The sequence below is a fragment of the Myotis lucifugus genome, unplaced genomic scaffold, assembly GCF_000147115.1.
Source record: "Myotis lucifugus unplaced genomic scaffold, Myoluc2.0 scaffold_12, whole genome shotgun sequence".
NCBI classification, from domain to species: domain Eukaryota; kingdom Metazoa; phylum Chordata; class Mammalia; order Chiroptera; family Vespertilionidae; genus Myotis; species Myotis lucifugus.
In genome coordinates, this window is record NW_005871060.1 from 2,934,922 (window position 1) to 2,956,223 (window position 21,302).

The 21,302-nt window shown below is 35.4% G+C and overlaps 1 protein-coding gene across 1 annotated transcript in view; it reads left to right on the forward strand.

The window, feature by feature from the left end:
* Positions 1-21,302, forward strand: part of CUNH4orf22 (chromosome unknown C4orf22 homolog) — a 520,196-nt gene that overhangs the window by 453,245 nt on the left and 45,649 nt on the right. The window contains exon 4 of the mRNA XM_006084529.2: positions 303-445. Coding sequence (XP_006084591.1) covers positions 303-445 — 143 coding nt within the window. The remainder of the gene's footprint in view (positions 1-302; positions 446-21,302) is intronic.

The window sequence follows — 21,302 nt, forward strand, 5'->3', positions numbered from 1 at the left end:
GCTCCCAGCCTCTTCTTTTTTTTTTTTTCCTGGGATTTATTCATCTTCTATAATTGAAACTTTGTAGCCTTGAACGTAACCCAAGCCTCCTGCTTGCTCCAGCTCCGTGGTTGCCGCCATCTTAGTTGGGTTAATTTGCATACTCGCTCCTGATTGGTTGGTGGGTGTGACTGGCGGGCGTGCCTTGGGCATAGCAGAGGGATGGTTAATTTACATGTTTCTCTTTTATTATATAGGATACATTTACTCAAATGACTTTTGTTAATTTACTCTCTCCATTCTCTATTTTTCTGTTCTACCAGTCTGTGATATTCATTCGTGACAAGAATTCTCATGGGCAAGAGATATCAGGATATATTGACTATGCCCACAGGCTGAAGACTGAAGATTTTGAAATCTACTTTAATGGAAAAAAAAGACTTCTTCCAAGATCCACAGATTTGAGGTAAATATACACATTTCTCATACCTTTAATAAGAAAACAAGCTCCTCAGAGGCAGGGATAAATGACTTCTATTTCATGATCTGCATTGTACCTATAATACTAATGTGTACATAATAGGAACATGATAAGAGTGGTTTTAATGAAAAATAAATAAATTTTAAAATAGGAAATGAATATAGATGCATTTTTTCCCCATTAACAGCCTGAGAAAGAGAACTCTTCAGAGATGAGATAAGTAAGTTCTCAGTGACATTCCTTTTAAATGATAAGTGGAACCTAAAAATTGCTAACCTCACAAGACCCTTGACCACTTGGGACTTGGTTTGTCTAGAAGTCACTGGAGTGGTCCATCTACCACATTCTCTTCCCACTGTCCTTTGGCCACCAACCAAAGTGTGGGTCTCTGATTGGCTCGCTCTCATTTACTCTTATCACTGGCTTATTCTGGGATTCCTTCCACCCATCATTCTTTTTACTATTGACTCCTACTCTTTCCTCTGGAGCCATGACCCCATCACATAGGAACTGCTCTACACTGTCAATCTTGTCACAGATCTCATTCCTCTGCCTCCTGCTCAATAGCTTTCAAGCTTAACTTCTTACGCCACTATCTCTTAACTTACTATAGAATGACAAAATAGTAGCAGCATTCTGCTTTAACTCTCCACTGCTGTATCCAAGCTCATTAGTAGACACTTGTAACAATATTCCTCTGACACCCCTGCCATCTTCTATCCATACTTACTGCTATTATCTAAAGACTTCTTAACCCATCACTACTTTCACGGACTTACACCTTATCCTGTCTAACCTAGATGCACAGCATATTATTTAACTTCTCTCTTGCAGTAATACCCACTGCCCATGTCTTTTTGTGCTTTGATCCTACTTGTCCTGTTAACCCCCCTTAAGTAGATTGATCCTGACATCTCTTGCTTGCACCTGGAGCCATACCTTTGAGTATTGATGAAGAAAATTTCACAAAGGTGTAGATGGCTGCTACTAATAATTTATGGTCTCCAAACTCCAGCTGGAGTGGCCCTCAGCCACCCACTCATGGGCTTTTTCTCAACTCTTAATTTCACCACCCTCCCTCCAAAGACTCTAAAGTTCACTCTCTCAAAACCATTGCTCTTAACTGCTGGCCTTGAATCTTATCCACATATGATTTGCTTCACATTTCACAGAGATCATTGGGTCTAAACATAGAAACTACCACCTGATCTGTCAGTCTTTCTGTCAACCAAAATTGACTCATAAATCAGCCCCCCTTCCCCCCGAGAGCCCTTTTGATAATTTCTAGTCATAATTTGATTATGACAGCTGTTGGTCGCTGAGCTTGCCATCTGCATTCAGAACATGTCTTCCCCTGAGTCTAAAAAAAAATAGTTCATTCTTACTAAGTGAAATATTCTCTCATATTTTTTTTAGATTCAGAGAAAAAAGGAACTCCTTGGGCTGTTTAGAGCCAATTCAACTTGTTTTTGATACTTTTCACCTGTCTTTCCAGCTATACTTCATCTATTGTTCCCTCTTTTTTTATAGAGTCTCAAACTGACCCTGTCAAGTGACTACTTCATTTTGCCTCTAAACATACTGAAGTAACTTCTATAACGAAAGGACATCCCTTTTGTATTCCAACCATTGCCCTAACTCTCTTTCAGTTTCCAGATAAACTCTTCAAAACAAGTGTCTCCAATTCTCACTTCTCATATAGTCGCTAACCCATGGTGATTGGTCCTTTGCCACCATTATTCAAATGAAACAAGTCCTGATAAATTCACCAATGACTGCCAATTTCTAAATCCTGTGGATTATTTTCAGTTCTCATCTTATTTAACTTCTCTAAATTATTGGATTAGGGTTGATTAATCTTCATGCTGATCAATCCTTTCTTCTCAAAACTATTCAAATACTCCTCTTATTCTCAGAATCTGTCATTGAACTCTCCCTTGTTTATTTTATACATATTGGTATTCAGCAGAATTCATCCTTGGACTTTTTTTCTTACCATACACTGTATGTTCTCTTCGGTCATTTGATCACTTCTCTGGAGTAGACTAGCCTTCACAACTACAACCTGAGCACAGATCTCTCTTCTTTATTTCAAACTCAATTATCCTACTGCTAACTTCAGAGAACTCTCAGTATCCCATTAGCACCTAATATTATTTTCCAAAATTAAACTTATTTTAATCCCTGAAGACTGCCGTGTCTTATTTATCCTCTATCTTGGCAAACGGCACTACCCCTGCAACCAGAAGCAAAATCCAGATATTAACCCAGACCTCTTCCTCTTCATAACTACCTCTGTAACTAATAATTTACTAAAAATACTAGATTCTATTGCCTTAACAGCTTTGTTTATATTAAAGCAAATACAGGTGATATAATTCACTTGTTAACACTTAAGTATGAATCCTTATCTAATAATCATTTTAAAAGAAAACATGATGACATTATAACACCTAACAAAATAATTTCTTAATATTATTGAATACCTAGTTAGTCCTTATTCATATTTCATTGATTATCTTAAAGTTATCTTTTCACAGTTAGTTTGTTTCTGGGCTCACTCTTTGTTTTATTCATACCTCCCTGAAATAACAGAATCTTGCTCATTTGTTATTTTCATAATAATTCTTGATATAAAATAGACAATTCATTCACCTTGGTTTTTTTCTTCAGAAGTATCTATGCTGTACTTGCCCTTTTCTCTTTTAGATAATTTTTAGAGTCAACTTATAAAGTTATAAGTCAACTTATAAAAGTTATAATTTTGATTGGAATTGCTTCCAAGTTGTGACCAATGTATAATTAATTGACATGTTTATAATATTGTCTTCTACTTATTTATTTTTATTTATTTATGCCTTATATAATGTCTTTTAATAATATTTTATGATTTTCTCAATTAGAGAGTTTTATTATTTTATAGGTTTTTTCCTCCTCGGTTTTATATAATATTTGACTTTTGAAACAAAATTAATTCTTTTCCAATGATCTCACTGGATAACTTTTACCACGTGAATTTAATTTAAGCTGTCTATAAGAATTAAATTTCAGATCTTTTCACTCAAGAGATTGCATGCCAATAAATGACTTACATAGTTGTTATTAGGGGAAAAGTATCTTTGGTATACAGAGTTCCATACTTAGTTCAATTAAAAACTAAATCAAAGACTTTAAAATAAAAAATTCATAAAGTCTCTTTTTATTTACTTACCATTTGAGATGCTGTTTTCTCCTGTGTGGGAAGGGACATTAGTTCTGTGATTAGAATCCTGTCTTGCATTTTTACTTGGAAAACATAATATCAACAGATAGCTGCAACTATTATGAAAAGCAGCAGTAGGGAGGGCTCTGAGTACCTGATCATCTTGTCAGTTCAGACTCCATCTTGTGTTTAAGATTCAGTACCTTCCTCTCAGCATGCTTGAATAACTTATAATTGGATGTTACAATTCACCAAATTCCTTTACCCTTCTCTAACAACTTTGTGTAATAGGTTAAACAAGCATTATTCTTTCCATCTGAGAGAGGAGAAAATAGAGTAAACCACTTGCTAAAAGCTCACAAGCAAATCTGAGATGAGTGTGAACAAGTTCTTAGGAATTCTAATTCACTGCTCAACTCCAGAATACTATTCTGAGCTTTGCATCCTGCGGACTATATAGGATCTTTGGGTTATAGTCTCCCCCACATTCAGCTTTTTAAGTTTTCATATTTATATATAGTTAAACAAAGATCTAAGATCTGCCTGTAGAGCTCTACCCATTCCTCAAATAGGATGGTCAGGAAGAAATAAAAAAGTTCCCTTTATGTTTCTCTTTGGAAAGTTCATGAAATATTCATGCCCTTGAACAAGGAATGCCCCTAAATCCTAAAGCTTTGAGAATATTATTGTCAAATTTCCCTCCGCAATCCTATTGTCTGTTTTATTAAATGTTTAACATGCCAAACTTATGAAGTTAGAATTATAAAGTTGTGCTTATCCTGTGTCCTGTGCTTAAGTGCATTCTCATAAAAGTATCTGGTAACACTGGCAGGTTCCCAAGTTTAAAATAAATAAATATAAGCCTAATCAATGGACACAGACACCAGGTGGGTGAGGGCATGAGTGGGAGGGTGGGGGGGGCAATGGGGCAATAAGGACACATATATAATACCTAATCAATAAAGAAAAATAAATAAATAAATAAATAGAAAATGAGTCAGTGTTTCTGCAAGTGGTGTATAAAATATTGCCTGTTTTAAAGTTATTAATGTCATTCCATATCTAAATATGGTGAGTGACTAACCATTAGAATATCAGATTAGGATCTTCAACAGATATTGTCTGAATTTGAAAAAGAAGGGAATGCTTTAGGTGAAAGGATGCTGATTGAGTAAGACTTGCCAAAATGGTCTGGCTCCTTGATGTTCAAAGTGTAGTCCATGGACCAGGAGCACTGATACCGCCTCCCAGCGTGTGAGAAGTGAAGCATCTCAGGCTCCATCCCAACCAGTGAATCAGAATTGGCATTTTTAACATGATATACCATTCTTCACTATGCATATTAACATTTGAAAAGCTCGCTTTAGACTTGTGCTATCCAGTAGGATAACTCCCAGCTACATGTGGCTATTGAGCACTTTAAATGTGCCTGACCCTGAATTAAAATGTGCTGTCAGTGTAAAATACACGCTGCTATTGAAGACATCATAAAAATATAAAATATTGTATTAATAAATTCACATTAATTGCATGTTAAAATAATATCTTGGATATGTTGGGTCAAATGAAACATATAATTATTTTCACCTTTTTTATTTACTTTTTTAAGGTTGCTATTAGAAAATACAAATAACATATATGGCTCACATTCGCTTTCTCTTCTCTCTCTCTCTCTCTCTCTCTCTCTCTCTCTCTCTCTCTTTCTCTCTCTCTCTCCCACTTGTCTCCAAGCCAGAGGTTCAATCCCATTTCAATCTTTAGGACCAATACTAATCTTAGGTAGGTGTGATACAAGAAGCCATAGATCTAAGATCACTAGTTAGTAGTATTTGGCTAAAGACATGTTTTATTTGGCCTGTACAGTGTATTTTTTTTTTCAATGTTTTAGAAGCAGGAAATATAATATAAATATTTTGGATTTTGCAGATTCTCTTAAAAATGAATAAAGTGTTGCCCCGCCATCATGGGCTTAGTGGTTGAGTGTCGACCTATGAACCAGGAAGTCACGGTTTGATTCCCAATCAGGGCACAAGCCCAGGTTGTGGGCTTGATTCCCAATGTGGGACGTGCAGGAGGCTGCCAATCAATGATTCTCATCATTGATGTTTCTATCTCTCTCTCCCTCTCCCTTTCTCTCTGAATCAATAACAAAAAACAACAACAGCAACAACAAAACTAATAAGGTGTTCTCACACTGGGCTTCCATCCCCTTATCCCAACCATGACATAGAATTAAATAGCAGCTGCTCCTTGAGATGGGATATGTTCTCACAAGATTAACATAGACTTGACCACTCACATGTACCGGCTGCTGTACCATCACCCTTGAGTCACTCATTTATAGTACCTATGGAATTCTTCTTAACATTTGACTTTGTGACTTCTGGTCTAAATCACTGTCGTAGATTTTAGAAGTCATATTTGCTATTAGCTCAAACATTATCTCCTTTGCTCAACACTCCAGTGGGTTTAATATCAGCCCTTGGGCTAGGTCAAGTTGCCTCATACCACTGTGGTTAGCAAAGCTGGACTGAGTTGGAGTCTGAGGTGATTTTGATGCTGGTGAAAATTAACTGAGTACTTCTTGTGCTCAAGGCTATATACTTAGTAATATATATATATTGTTTAACTTACTCTTTACAACAGCATTATGGTTAGGGATCTTTCCCACATTTTAACAAAGTATATCACAGAGGTGTTAATTGCCTTAATTTTCACACACAACTAGAGATACAAGATCAAATAAAGATCTGTGGAACCCCAAATACCATGATTTTTTTTTTAAATACACAATCTACTTTAGGACTTTGTGATGAAAACAATATTACTTTCCCCTTTGGTCTCATACCCAGGTTCTAGTCATTGTCAGGTCATTATTTCTTTATAAGACCTAATTTGGGATTGTTTTTCAGAATTCTAAGCAATCCTGCTATCCGTAGTTAAGACTGGGGAATTTCAGCCATCCTGTACCACCCTTGCCACTTCCTTCTTCCACTGAGCTTGGCAGAAAGCAGCCCTTTGTACTTAACCAAGCTTTTATTTTCAGTCACTGTGAGTAAGAATTACAGTCTCCCACAGTTTTGTGTGTGGAAGAGCTCTGGACGGAACTAAAAGTGTCCTTTAATTGTGGCTTCAGCCTAAAAGTCTTTAGGAAAAAATTGTCCCTGACTTGTTGAACCTCAGTTATGTCCCAGGATACTTTTAGAATCTATTCATATCCTCTGAACTGTGGTTCACATAATTGTTGTAATATTTACTTGGAATTCTTTTACAAATAAATTTAACTTTCCAATACTTATCTCATTTAGTTTCTTTTTATCCCAAGCAAAACATTAAGTAATATCATTCATGGACAACTCAAGGATAAAGAAGAGGGTTCCAAAAGTTGTATTTAGATGGACCTTCTCTATATAAAACCCAAATGTACTAGAGCCAATAATACCTACTGAATTTTTACTGAAAAACTGTCTGAATTATTCTATGGTAGAATTTTATCCAGACGTTATTTGTTTTTCATTGCTTAAAAAAATGTCAGGACTCCAGAACAATTATCTGGTAGTCTTTTTAAATTCTAGAATATGTTTTCCTGAATATTATGTTTCTGGGTAAACCTTAAGTGAATAATTAGAGATCTGAGACAACCTCTAGTTTATTGTCAACAGTTACTGTGGTTAAGACAGGCTTATTCCTTACGCAAGGTCTTTTCCATCATTTAAAAAGTATACATAACATAAAATTTACCATCTTAAGTGTACTATCCAGTGGCATTCAACTTGTGCAACTTTCCCAGCTTTTTCTTATAAAATTTAAAAATTTTTGGAAAGCTCAAAGAACAGTATAATAAATACCAGTATACTTACAATGCACACTAAACAATTGTTAATGTTTTTCCAAATTTGCTTCAACTCTATAAAGTATGTTGGTGTGTATGTGTGTGCCATTGTAAAGTAGCCTGCAGATTTCACCCCCAAATATTTTATTATGAATCTCATAGGAATAAGAACATTCTCCAATATAACATTACTATTATCATTCATAAGAAAATCAGTAATTATTTCTGAGTTTCATCTAACATCCAGCTCATATTTAGATTTTCTTAATTATTGTCAAAATGTTTTATAGTTGGCTTGTAAACCATCATCTAATCAGCCTTTTACACACCCCTCCCCCACCTTTTCAACAAGATATTTTTTTCTTGGGCATGCCATTTACTTTATTTATTTAAATTTTATTTTTAATTACAGTTTACATTCAATATTATTTTTGTATTAGTTTCAGGTGTATAGCATAGTGGTTAGACAATCATATACTTTACAAAGTATTCCCCCTGATATTTCCAATCCCACCTGGCACCATACATAGTGATTAATTTATTATTGACTATATTCCCTATGCTGTACTTTACATTCCCAAGACTACTTTGTACCTACAAATTTGTTCTTCTTAATTACTTCACCATTTTCACCCAGTTCCCCAACCCCCTCCCCTCTGGCAATCATCAATCTGTTTCTATTTTGTTTATTTTGCCCTTTAGATTTCACATATAAGTGAGATAATATGGTATTTGTCTTTTTCTGACTGACTTATTTCACTTAGCATAATACCCTCTAGGTCCATCTATGCTGTCTCAAATGGTAAGATTTCATTTTTTATGGCCAAGTATTCATATATATATATATATATATATATATATATATATATATATATATTCTCCACTTCTTTATCCACTCATCTATTGATGTACACTTGTTTTACTTCCATATCTTAGTTATTGTAAATAATGCTGCAATGAATATAGTAGTGCATATATTCTTTTGAATTAATGACATTTACTTTTTAAAGAGACAAGGCCAATTGCCTTTTACATTGCCATGAATTCTGGAACTGTCTCACTGTTTCCTTGTCATCTCATTTGACTTGTTTTTATGTATTTTCTTTAAGCTTGGATATGAAACTAAAGACTTCATTTTTATTCAGTGAATTTTTTTTCAGCAAGAATTCGCTATGTATTCCATCATATGAGTTGGAAACTAATGTCAGATTGTCCCATTATTAGTGATGCTCACTTTGAGTCCTTAAAGAAGAATTGTTAAATATTGCTTGTATTAATATTGTTTCTGTATTTTCATTTTTTGGCAAAATTTTTATTGAAGCTCAACTAACATAAACTAACATTCATGTATTTGTATAAACCTATTTATATGTCTATTTTCTATTTTAAATCTACATTTTTATTTATTTTTTTAAAAATTATTAAGGTAACATTGGTTAATATTAGTATATTAATTTCAGGTATATAGTATTATAATTCAGTATCTGTATACTCTATTGCATTCTCACCAACAAAAGTCTAATTTCATTTTCTTACCATATATTTTACCACTTTTACCCATTTGTCCTCCCCACAAACCCTTTCCCCTCTGGTAACCACCATTCTGTTGTCTGTATCTGGGTTTGTTTTTTGTTTTAATTTGTTGGTTTGCTACTTTTTGGTTTTTATTCTACATATGAGTGAAATCATATGCTTTTTGTCTTTTTCAGTCTGACTTAATTCATTTAGCATAGTACCTTCATAATTCATCCCTTTTGTTGCAAATGGCAATATTTCATCTTTTTTTATGGCTGAGTAGCATTCCATTGTGGGATGTGTGTGTGTGTGTGTGTGTGTGTGTGTGTGTGTACCACATCTTCTTTATCCATTCATCTGTTAATAGACCCTAGGTTGTTTCTATATCTTGGCTCTTGTAAATAATGCTGCAATTAATATTCCCTATGCATTTGTGAGATTTACCCTCAAGCATCTATCTTTTAAAATTAGTGTTTTCATATTCTTCAGACAAATTTCCAGAAAAAGAGTTGCTGGATCACATGGTAGTTCTATTCTTAAAATTTTAAGGACCCTTCATACTGTTTTCTATAGTGACTGCACAAATGTACAACCCACCCAACGGAGTATGAGGATTTCCTTAAGAAAGGATATGTAGCAAATTAGTCTTGATATCCAGAATATTTTATTAAATTTTCTAAATTAAAGAAAGGATGTATTTATTATAACACATTTAAATAGAGTTAAAATTATAGTATAGAGCTATCAGGACTCATATGCAACTTCCAATGTGCAAATAAACATTGTGCCAAAATTGCACTTGTTTATTGTTTGGAACTCAAAACCATTTCCCTAAACCTAAAGAAACTGCCAGTTAATTTCACAGGCCATCCCATAACATGCCAAACCCATTATTTCCCTTAAAAATTAATTTTGTTGTATGTGTCAAGAAGAAACTTTAAGACATCAAATAAATATCTCCACCTTCTTACAATTTCCCTATCTCCACTGCATGGTGACCATCTCATTTCGGTTAATAAAATAAGCAGGAATGCACCAAGATTATCTTCCTGCAGATACCCTACCTGTGGCCGTCTCAGAATCATAAAAGTAAAGTAACATGATGCTTTAGGGAACACATCTTGCTCTCCAGAGCAGCAGGCAATATCATTTTCTATTCTGGAAATACATATTAGTTAATACATTTCAGATAGATTTTGTTCAAAAGTCCAACCTTCATAATGTAAGGAACACTAGAAATTTGGTGATGAGTGGAAATCTGGAAAGTTAAGGATGCTTGAGGATAAATCTCACAAATGAGAAGAGTGGTAATAGCTTGCTTTGAATGAAAGGGTAGATGCAACAGAAGTGAAACTAGGTCTTAGGGCTCCTAATCCCTAGTCCAGATTCTTAGCATTCCAGCATATTGTGTATTTTTCCATTTGTACATATGACTTGAGGCTCTTTACTTTCTTTTTAAAGATCCTATTAAAATGATATTATTTTTAAACATACTACTATTATTATAACCATATTATTATATGATATTCTAAGTATGGACATTTGCCATTGATTCACAAAATTTGTTGTTAGGCAGGACAAAATTTTGATTAGATTTCTAACTATCAGATAACAATAAAACCTCTATAAGAATTCACCAGATCAAAATCCCTCTCACCCATGAAAAACAACTTACAGAATAATTAAAATTTTAGTATAAGCTTTTAATGTTTTCATAAATATCTAAGCATATAGTGCATGATATGTATATTTTCTAAATTTTCTTCTTCTTTTAGCATGAAATAATTTTTCTATGTTATCAAATTCCCATTTGGTTCTAATTTGTTACATAAAAGGATTGCATTGGGCAGTAAGTGCTTAAACTTTAGAACCTCAATGGCCAAGTTACTTATAAAATTAAACTCATTCCATTTCTACTAATTAATGTAATTGAATGAAACAATATGAAACAAGTTTCTTCAAACAATATATAATTTCATTTTGAAATATTACAAAATGTTAGTCACATAAAAGAATTTCAAAACCAGAACAACAATTTGAAACATTGAATTGATCTTAAAGATTTAGTTATAAAGAGAACAATTTGTGTGTTATTTTATATTTTTCCCATGCCTACTTGTAGGCATAAAAATGGTCATTAAAAAAACTCAACCTGAATAATTAAGTTTAACTTGATGATCTCCCAATTTGTATAATGGACAAATTTGAGGACAAATGAAACAGAAACCCTGACTTAATTATGCCATATCCTCACCTCTTTCTATAAGATGATCCAGGAAAGATTTCACACATAGTTCTAAACACACTCAAGTCGTCAAATCTAACAGCAGTTTCACTGTGCTTTTTAATTAAAGAATGCATAATATAATTCATTGATTTTCTCACATTAGCACAATTAGATGTTATTTAGCTACAAAACAGCAGTAGCATGTATATGTTCAAAGTTTTACACACACACACACACACAACATATAGTAAAGCTTTGTTGACATATTAATATTATGAGTCATTTATGTTCAATGAGCCATACATTTGTAAAGGCACAACAGAAGGGAAGTTAACTTGTCTGGGACATGGACCTAAAAATTCCATATAAATATTTTCGTATGCTTTTCACATGTGGTATGGTTACTTTCTATCGATATTTATATTTGACTTTTACTTATTTTTTACACACTCATTTTTTCATACTCATTATTTTAAGAAAGAGTGTGAACCATATAGCCCTCAAGCTATTTAACTCTAATTCACAAACACCTCTTACAACCCAGTAACATGTGCATGTACCTCTGTGCCAAAATGTAATGAAATGGAATAATGGTAATTTCTTAAGTAGTTTAGCTTATTTAAGCATAACCCAGAATTCAACCTCTCACTTCCCTCTCTCACTTTTAAATAAAGAAATCAATAAACAAGTCCAACATGAAAAGTGAAGTCATTAGGAATGCCAACTTACCTCCTCTTTAGTTCCCCAAATCTCTATCCAATTATCATCTATCTGAGTGGAAGTTGCAATACCAAATCTATGGGATTTTATTGTTTAAATTGTAGAGTATTCTGCGTGCCTTTGACTATGATGCACTATCCAAAAAGTACAGAAAATTAACTTGGAAAGGAAAGGGAAGGAAAAAGGAAAGAAAGGGAGTAAGGGAAGGAAGAAGTAAGACAGGAAGACAGTAAAAGAGGAGGAAAGAAGTGAGGGAGGAAGGAAGGAAGAAAGAAATTGCTTGGTGTTTATTGAAATATCTCTAAATTAGGAAATCTCCTTGAATCTTTTCATGTGTGAATATATGAAACAAGTGTAAAGAATTATTGCTTTGGTTGTTCAACTCATGTTAGGTAAAGTCATTTTAAAGGCATTTGGGTGAAATACTCGATAGAAGTTGATTAATCAACCTTTAGTAGATAAGAATTGAAATTAGAAACTCTCAATTTTCTGGAAAAGTCTGTTTTGTTTCTTTATTTTCTGAATGCATATGTTATGTTCTTCATAAATCTAGGCCTTGACCACACTAGTTTTCAAATAATACATGTGATTTGAAGGATGCAGAACTGGATAAGGATGTTTTATGTTTTTCTATAATCAAGTTCCCTTGAATACTCCTTTTTTTTAAAAAAGTGTAGCAATGAGAACTGTCACAAAGAAATTTCAGTCACTGTTTCCGTGAAAGCCATATAGGATGAGCCCATAGTTTAAACTTGTGTAAAGATGAAAATGAGCTCGTTAGCTCATCTGGGAAGCAGCTGTGCAGAACTGTGGATGGCAGCGGTAAGAAAAAACCACTATTAGGTAAACAAAGCAACAGAAAGATGGCAAAAAAGGGTAAAGGAATAAGAAATTAGAATCCATTCAAACAAAACTTATTTGGCTGAATGAGGAAGAAAGTCTTTTCCTGCCAACTCAGTAAATGTTTAATCCGTAAAAGTATGCTTCCACATCTGGCTTAAGTTTAATATTATAAATATTTCCTCCTTAACTTTTTATTTCATTTTTTATGTAAATTTTGGTTTATTAACAATAATAAAATAAGAATCAGTGGACATATATGGTATTAATGTGATAAATGATAAATGTTTCAAATAAAATATTCAAAGTACAAAATAGTACCTGCTCTCTAACATGTGCTAATAAAAGTCTCTAAAGAAGAAAAATGAAAATATCAGAAATAATAAACATTTACATATATTGTTTGAGTTTGAGTCACCTAATATATTCCATATTATAAAAGAAAATTCTCCAAATGAACTGAGGGTATAATTGCAGTACAGCATGATTTTCAAAGTGGGTTTAATTCATTTAAAGGGAAAAAAGGAAGTAAAAATAATTCAGTTATGTTTGTTTGTTTGAGGATAGTATTTAAATGTTTGTATCCAGGAATGAATGTTTCAAACTGAATTATTCCTAATTTACTGAGGAAAGACTCTGAGGGAAACTTCTACTCTTCAAGTCAACCACACAAATTAACATGTGGCTTCCTAGTGCTTCCTGACCACTCTTTCCAGGGCTTGAAAACATCAGGTCATGTGGAAGGCAAGTAAGTCCTCAGAAAGAGGATAAATAGAATTATTTGGAAGTCTAAGTATCAGAAAATAAAAATGAGCAGTAATTTTTCTCTTTCTGCATGTAATAATAAAGATAATAACTTATAGTTGTGAGTTTATAGCACATTTTCGCAAGCTTTATGGCATTTTAATTTTCCTCACACATACATTTTATTTCACCTAATAATTATAACACAATGACTCAGAATAATAAAATGTAATCTATTTTTCTAGAAATGCTATAACAAAGTATCTACAAAGTATTATCTTATCTAATAAAGAGGGGATATGCAAATTGACCATCACACTGTAACAGCCAAGATGGCTACACCCACAGTGGAGGCCGAGTTCCTGTAAGGAGCCTTAATGAGCAATCAGCAGGAACCTGAGACTGCACCCCCCGCCCCTGCCTGACAGGGCTTGACGGAGGATCTCAGGTCATGCCCCCCACCTCGGTGCTGGGCTGGAGGACCTGAGGCCGTGCCCCCCGCCATGCGGGCTTGACAGGGCACCTCAGGCCATGCCCCCCACTATGTGGGCCTTGACAGGGAACCTCCAGGTGTGCCTTCCGCCCTGGCCCAGGCTGGGGGACCTCAGGCCACGCCCCCCACCCAGCAGGGCTTGACAGGGACCTCAAGGCATACCCCCTGCTGCCCGGCAGGGCTTGATGGGGACCTCACGGCATGTCCCCTGCCCTGGCCTGGGCCAGGGGACCTCAGGCCATGATCCCTGGCCCGGGCCAGGGGACCTCAAGGCGCACCCCCTGGCCTGGCAGCGGGACCTCAGGCCACGCCCCACACCCCTGGTGCCAGGCCAGGCTACCTGAGGCCACACCCCCCACCCAACGGGGCTTGATGGGGGTGGGGCCGGCCAGGTCTAGATCTAGCCCAATGGGGGTGGGGCCAGCCAGGTCTGGGTCTCGTGCAATTTTGAGGCTCATGTGGGTGGGTGGGGACTTGACTCTGGTTCCCATGGCATGCCCCAGACTCTGACAGGAGAAAGATTTTCACATATATTTTACTAATTTTCTGTCATCTCTGACACTTCTATTATAGATAAAAGGCAAATAGCAATATTAAAATATTTCCTCTAATTAATTCCCTTTTAATGTGCATGAATTTTGTGCACCAGGTCACTAGTAGGAACATAAATTAAGGTATAATTAACTAATCATTTGGGGAAGTACATGAAAGGCTGCTGCATAAAAACACTAATTCAGTCTGTCCTTGAAAAATGTGTAGCATAGTGGAGCACAGGGTATTCAACATATGAGCAAAAAAACAAGAAAACATGGCAAATTTTAGGAACAGTGAATAGCTGAGACCTATTCAACAATGTCAATCCCCTAGACTTGTCATATTCTAGAACCAAGCTGAAATGAAGATAATACATATACCGAAAGAGCATAGTGGGCTGGCAGGAAGTTATTAGCAGGGTATTCCAATGCAATTTCTATCATTGCAGGAGAAACTAAAGGGTTCTAAAATTTATGTCATGAAATTCATAATTACATATTAACATCTACTCTGAACTAAGCTGTAGCTGACATTGGAAATTCTGTAATTGACAGGAAAAGGTTAATTTCTCTCAGAGTGTATATATTCTAGTAATAAAACAGACACAAAAATTTCTAGATGTACTGACCGGGGTTCTTAGTTACAGACAACAGAGTCCACTGAAGTTGGCTTAAAACAGATTTAATAAACATATAGACAGTTCACAAAATCACTTGGAGGATAAAAGAAACAGACTCTAGATTGCTCCCACACGTAAGCCACATGGCAGGACTGAGCTGATGAGGAAGCTGCAGCCTCCACCCCATCAGAAAGGTACATCAGGAAGCCTCCACCACCCTTGGCAGCTCCAGAAACACGCTGCTTCCGCAACATTCAGGAGCTGCGGTGTCTGGAACCTCCTGTCACACCTGTCAAGCTCTAGAACTGTGCCTTTTCTGCATCATCTGTTTGAGCAACGTTGTTCCTTACATCCTCTATCTCAAGGGTCCTCAAACTTTTTAAACAGGGGTCAGTTCACTGTCCCTCAGACTGTTGGAGGGCCGAAGTCGGAGAGTGCGGCGCACATTCCAATCATGCTCACTGCGGGGCCCGGGACGAGTCAGCTGCTAAGCAACAGGCAGCAGCGGCAAAAACACCTGGCGGGCGGATAAATGTTTTCAGCGGGCCACATGTGGCCTGCGGGCCGTAGTTTGAGGACCCCTGCTCTATCTCTCCCCACATGACTTAGTTCCAAATTAATTTCTCTTGTGAAAGCTTTTAATTGGTAAAATGAAATCACATGGAAAACCCAGCTGCGAGATAACCTTAGAAAAGTAGGGTGCAGTAGAGGAAGGCACACCAGAAAGCAATTAGAGTGGGTGCTGTGCAAAACAATCCAGGGTATCTGACAGAAGTGGTGGATAAATGATCTGAGTTACAATTTCTCATAAATAATCATTTCAAGGAAATAAATAGGAAGTGAAGTCAGGATAAGCAGGCAGGAGCTGCTAGACAAGATGATCAAGGACAGCCTCTCTGAATAGGTCAAATTTAGGCTCATTTCTAAAAGCTGAGAAGTGCTTCCTGACTTCCCACAGGGAGAGAAAGGAAAGGATGAGTTTGGGAAAAAAGATCATACAGTCTACTAGTTAAAGAACAAGATTTATAGTATCTCTCTGACCCTCACTTTATGATCTTGGGCAAATTACTCACTTTCTAACTTATTATCTTTGTACAATACCTAAATTTTTGTTATTATTAACTTTTCTAGCAGGCTAAGTTTGAATTACTTATGAAATACATCTAGAGTTGAGAAGTCCACAGATACAAATTCATAGAAAGTTAGAGCTAAAATCTCTGGGAAAGAATGTGACTAGGGCAGAAAAAAATATGGAAATGCCAAATTTAAATGTTGGGAAGAGGAAAAGAACCCAATAAACTAAACTGAAGGGCAGGTACAATGGCACAGAGAAAAAGCAGAACATAGTCATCACATGGAATTCAAGAGAGAAAAGTATTTCAGGAAAGAAGTGATAGAAACCAGTATGGAGGTTTCTCAAAAAATTAAAAATAGAACTACTTCTCTGGACAGATGTCTCAGTTGGTTGGAATGTCATCCTGTACACCAAAATGTTTGTGAATTTCTCTCTCTCTCTCTCTCTCTCTCTCTCTCTCTCTCTCTCTCTCCCTCCCAAATATTCAGGTAAGGATTTTTAAAAAAATATAACTACCATGGAATACAGCAATCCCACTTCTGGGTATATTTTCAAAGAAAATGAAAACAGGATATCAGAGAATAATTTGTACCCACATGCAGCAATCTTTACAATAGCCAAGATATGGAAACAACCTATATGTCCATCAATGGGTGAATGGAAAAAGAAGATATGAAACTATAGAATAGACAGCTGTGGACATGGAGCACAAATCACCACCATGGTAAGCAACAAATCAGATGGCAAGGAAATCAGATGGCAAGGCAGCCTATTGAGTCAGGACCTCTCCCTTGGAAAGTGACAATAAGTGGAGAAGCGATGTGGAGGGGTAAACAAAATATACCCAGTGCAATATATTCACACACACACACACACACACACACACACTGAACACATTACATATTAATTGATTTTAATTTTTGGAATCCATTTTTTTATCAAAGGGTTGACTCTTTTTTTTTTTTAGCAACTATCAGAATCTGCTAGGAACATTCTCTTCTTTTGCAAACCATCCAAGAAGCAGTATAATGATGTAATGAGTGTTATGAGATATTTATATTAAACATTACAGGTCTTTCTGAAGGAAATAAAGAGCAAAAGTAATTTGCTCTCATGTCATCAAAGACAGTAAATACTTTTTAATAAAGATATTTGTCTTCACTTTATCAATTCTAAGATGTTTCATGACCCTTAGGTATTGCCACAGGTATATGACAGCCTGTTTAATCTGCTTAGAACTTTAAAACCCACTGAAACTGGGTCACTGTGCAAGTTTTCATCTAATTCCACCATCTAGAATAACAGATTTTTGGACTAAGATTCTATAATTATTAACGTTTTATCCTCTTGGCCTGATCACTGCCAGCTGTTTATCCAACTTTCTCATTTCTTTTGGATATGAATACCTAGTTTAGCTTGAATATGACTAGATTCTTCTTAAGCCTACATTTTCCAAAGAAAGCTCTAAATTAAATCTTCTTTTAAAGTTTTAGAATAGTTTTCATTTTTTCTTCTCAAGAGTTGCCAATTGAATTTTTCTTCCTTCTTCCCAAGTTAGCCAACTAGCTTTTGGCTTAGGCTAATGTTTGTTCTCCCTCTCCTCATCTCTGAACTCCCCATCTCTAAATATATATATGCCTTCTTCAAAACAGTTCAAAGTGTTGGGAGCGGCACTTTTAAATAGTAAAACTGTAATATCTTTCATCTGATGAGGTGCTTCCCTCTTTCTCATGTGCGATGCCCTGAACATTCAGTTTGTCTGTGAGAAAAGTTTGATCACTTTCTTCTAAGGTAGGAGAAGCAGCAGGTGTAATCCAGAGCCTGTTCTTCCTCTGGGCCAGGGTGAAAATGATGCCCTGACCATCTGTGTATCTGCAGTAAGTTTTTGGCACAGGTTGGATGGCTCCTGCTGTTTAGCATCCTTTTAAAAAAAATCTGATTTAGGGAATCTCTGGTTGGACTGCAATATATCATCAGCCTTTTATAAAAAGAGGGGATGGTTGGTTTGCTAACCACAAAAGAAATTGTTCCAAGAGACTGTCATACTAGAGGGAAAGAAATCCAAATATCAATAGTAATATTTTGGAGTGGTAAAATTATGGGTGATTATTTTAATTTCTTTTACACTTTTGTGTACTTTCTGTATTGTTTTCAATAAAGGTAAATTATATTTATAATTAAACAATGAAAATAATGCAATAAAAATAATTTCCTATGAAAAAGTTCCTTACATTTTATTTCAATTGTTTTCTATGTAACTGAAATAGAAGTAGAAATTTGTCCTTCTGGAAAATAAGTAGACATGAACTTCTCCCTTTTCCATTCCCCAATTTCTCTGGAATTTTAGGCTCTCTGTTGGACAAATAGAAATTTTTGTGTGGAGCTATATAATTAGCAATATCAAAATTGATATAGATATAGCTACAAATATAGAGATAAACATGTAGATACTAATATAGATTTTCTTCAAAAATTTGAATAAAGCTGTCATACAATATTGCTCTAAAAAATTCTTTTTAAGAATAATTATTTCAGCGAAACCGGTTTGGCTCAGTGGATAGAGCGTCGGCTGCGGACTGAGGGGTCCCGGGTTCGATTCCGGTCAAGGGCATGTACCTGGGTTGCGGGCACATCCCCAGTGGGAAATGTGCAGGAGGCAGCTGATCGATGTTTCTCTCTCATCGATGTTTCTAACTCTCTATCTCTCTCCCTTCCTCTCTGTAAAAAATCAATAAAATATATATAAAAAAAAAAAAAAAAAAAAAAAAAAAAAAAAAAAAAGAATAATTATTTCAATCCCTATAAAGAAAGAGAGAAAATCATGGGTATGAGAGGATGTGAGAGAGAAACATTGGTCAGTTGCCTTCTGTAAGTGCTTCAGCCGGGGATTGAACCCACAACCCAGGTATGTGCTCTGACCAGGAATGGAACCGGCAACCTTTCGATGCACAGGACGATGATCAACCAACTGAGCCACTCCTTCCAGATGCATTTAGTACTACTATTTAAAACTAACATTTAGATACTTTAAAATATGTTTTATACTAATGATCCCCATCTCGAGCTTTGCAAAATTAGAAAAGCTTAATTAAACTAATAGAATATTCTTGAGTTGCAATGCAGACCTATACATTACTTGACTGCCCACTCTTAGTATTTCTACCATTTGATCATTTCAATCCATTAAGGTAATCGTCAATACATTTGAATCTAGTCCATTAAGTGAAAGAAGTTAGGAAATTATCTCTTAGACTAATTTTAGTTTATTAAAATTAGCTTTTAAACTAATTAATTAGCTATTAGACTTAGCTTACTGTTGACTTGGCCCCTAAATTGGGACTGCCATTCAATTCCTGCTCCTGACCGACCTGAGACTGCTGGAATAGTTCTGTTAGTTCCCATGCCAGTGCAGAATTCCCCTGTGGCAAAGGGCTTGTCTCTGCAATTTTTATCATATATTTTATCTTAAAATTTAACAGGCAAATGCAAAGTGCTTTCAAACTTTTCTCGGGGAGCCTAAAGTGTCTTACTCATTTGGTGTTTGAATTTCTCAACTCTCATCAACTCTTACATTGTTTTCTCAGTGGTCCAAAACAGTCACTAAGCTAGAGTGTGTAATGAACTGCGGTGTTGCAGCTGAGGCATTTTACATCTGCTTATGATGACAGCTTGCCTGAAGGTAGTGGACAAATGCCCTGGGTTACATTTATCAGAGCTGTGAAAAGAGCCACAAAACACAAGTCAATAATGTTTACTTTATTTTGCTGATCGGATGTCACACAGAGTTTAAACTTTAAAAACATTTATTGAGTTCAGGTTTGGTTTTCCCCCACTTCTTAGTTTACTCTTTTGAGAATATGAATTTAGCATGACATTCCTACCTGCTTAAGTAACAAGATTTAAAAAATCAGTGGAGAAGTGAGCCAAGATAGAGTTGCTTCCATGCCCAAATTCTATTCTCCCACACTCTCTTTTGGTGATGCGTCTGCCCCTACACAGTAGTCACCAGAGAGAAAACATTTCCTTAAGTGCTGCTTCTCATTGTGTCTCCAGACCAAACATGCTTTGCAGGGAAGTATGCAAGCCAATTTGCCTTGTTGGTATTGGTAGACCCTGCCTCCAGTAATATTGCTAAGGTCATTCAATTTTCAGTTGATATAGATGCGAATGAAGATTCCAAGTTTGTTGAGGTTATCCTCAGGTACTATAATGCTCACCTTTCTCGTCGCTACTTTACTCTTGTGCTTGATCTATACCAAAATCACAAGTCTGGCTTGAATCTTAATGTTTTGCAGTGCATTTTAAATATGAAAACATTCATGTGCTTATATGCACACAAACACATGCACATATTCTGTTTTAGTTCCACCTGATTTGAACCCTCCAGTAATGAGAGTCACATGCTGATGCTGACATTATGTCCCCAAATCTCTGGATAGTCTCAAAGACTTTGTACTCTACAAAATACATACACAATTTTGTTAATTCTCGTGATCCTCCTCAATTTTACAAATGCAAAATCTGTAATCACTTACATATCTATGGTGGTGGTTGTGAATTTAAATGTGAATGTACCTTACCAATGGCCTTTATTTTTTTCCACTGCTCAAATACTAACAATGAACCATATTTAGTTCAATAGTTATCAAACTTCAATAAGTGCTTGGGATAGTTCATCATTGCAGTCTTTTCTAGAAGAGTTTATTCAGATATTTATTACAAGATTTAGCTTCTGGCTTTGGTATCAGATTAAAACTTGTAATTTAATTGTAATAATTGTAATAATAACTTCATAATTAGCTAAAGAATTAATTATATAATGGTCTGATGATTCCAAAGGAATCTATATTAATAATATGTCATTTTAGAGTCCCAGAAAACATTTAACCTATAAATTTGATATGAAATATATGCCTTGCAGTTCTAAATTTTCTTTTCTGAGAAAACTTTTTTCATTATGCCTTGCTTTTCTTAAACTTCAAGTGGAAAAACAATTTCCTATATTTTTAAAATTCTTATTTTTCTCTACAATTGGAAGTAT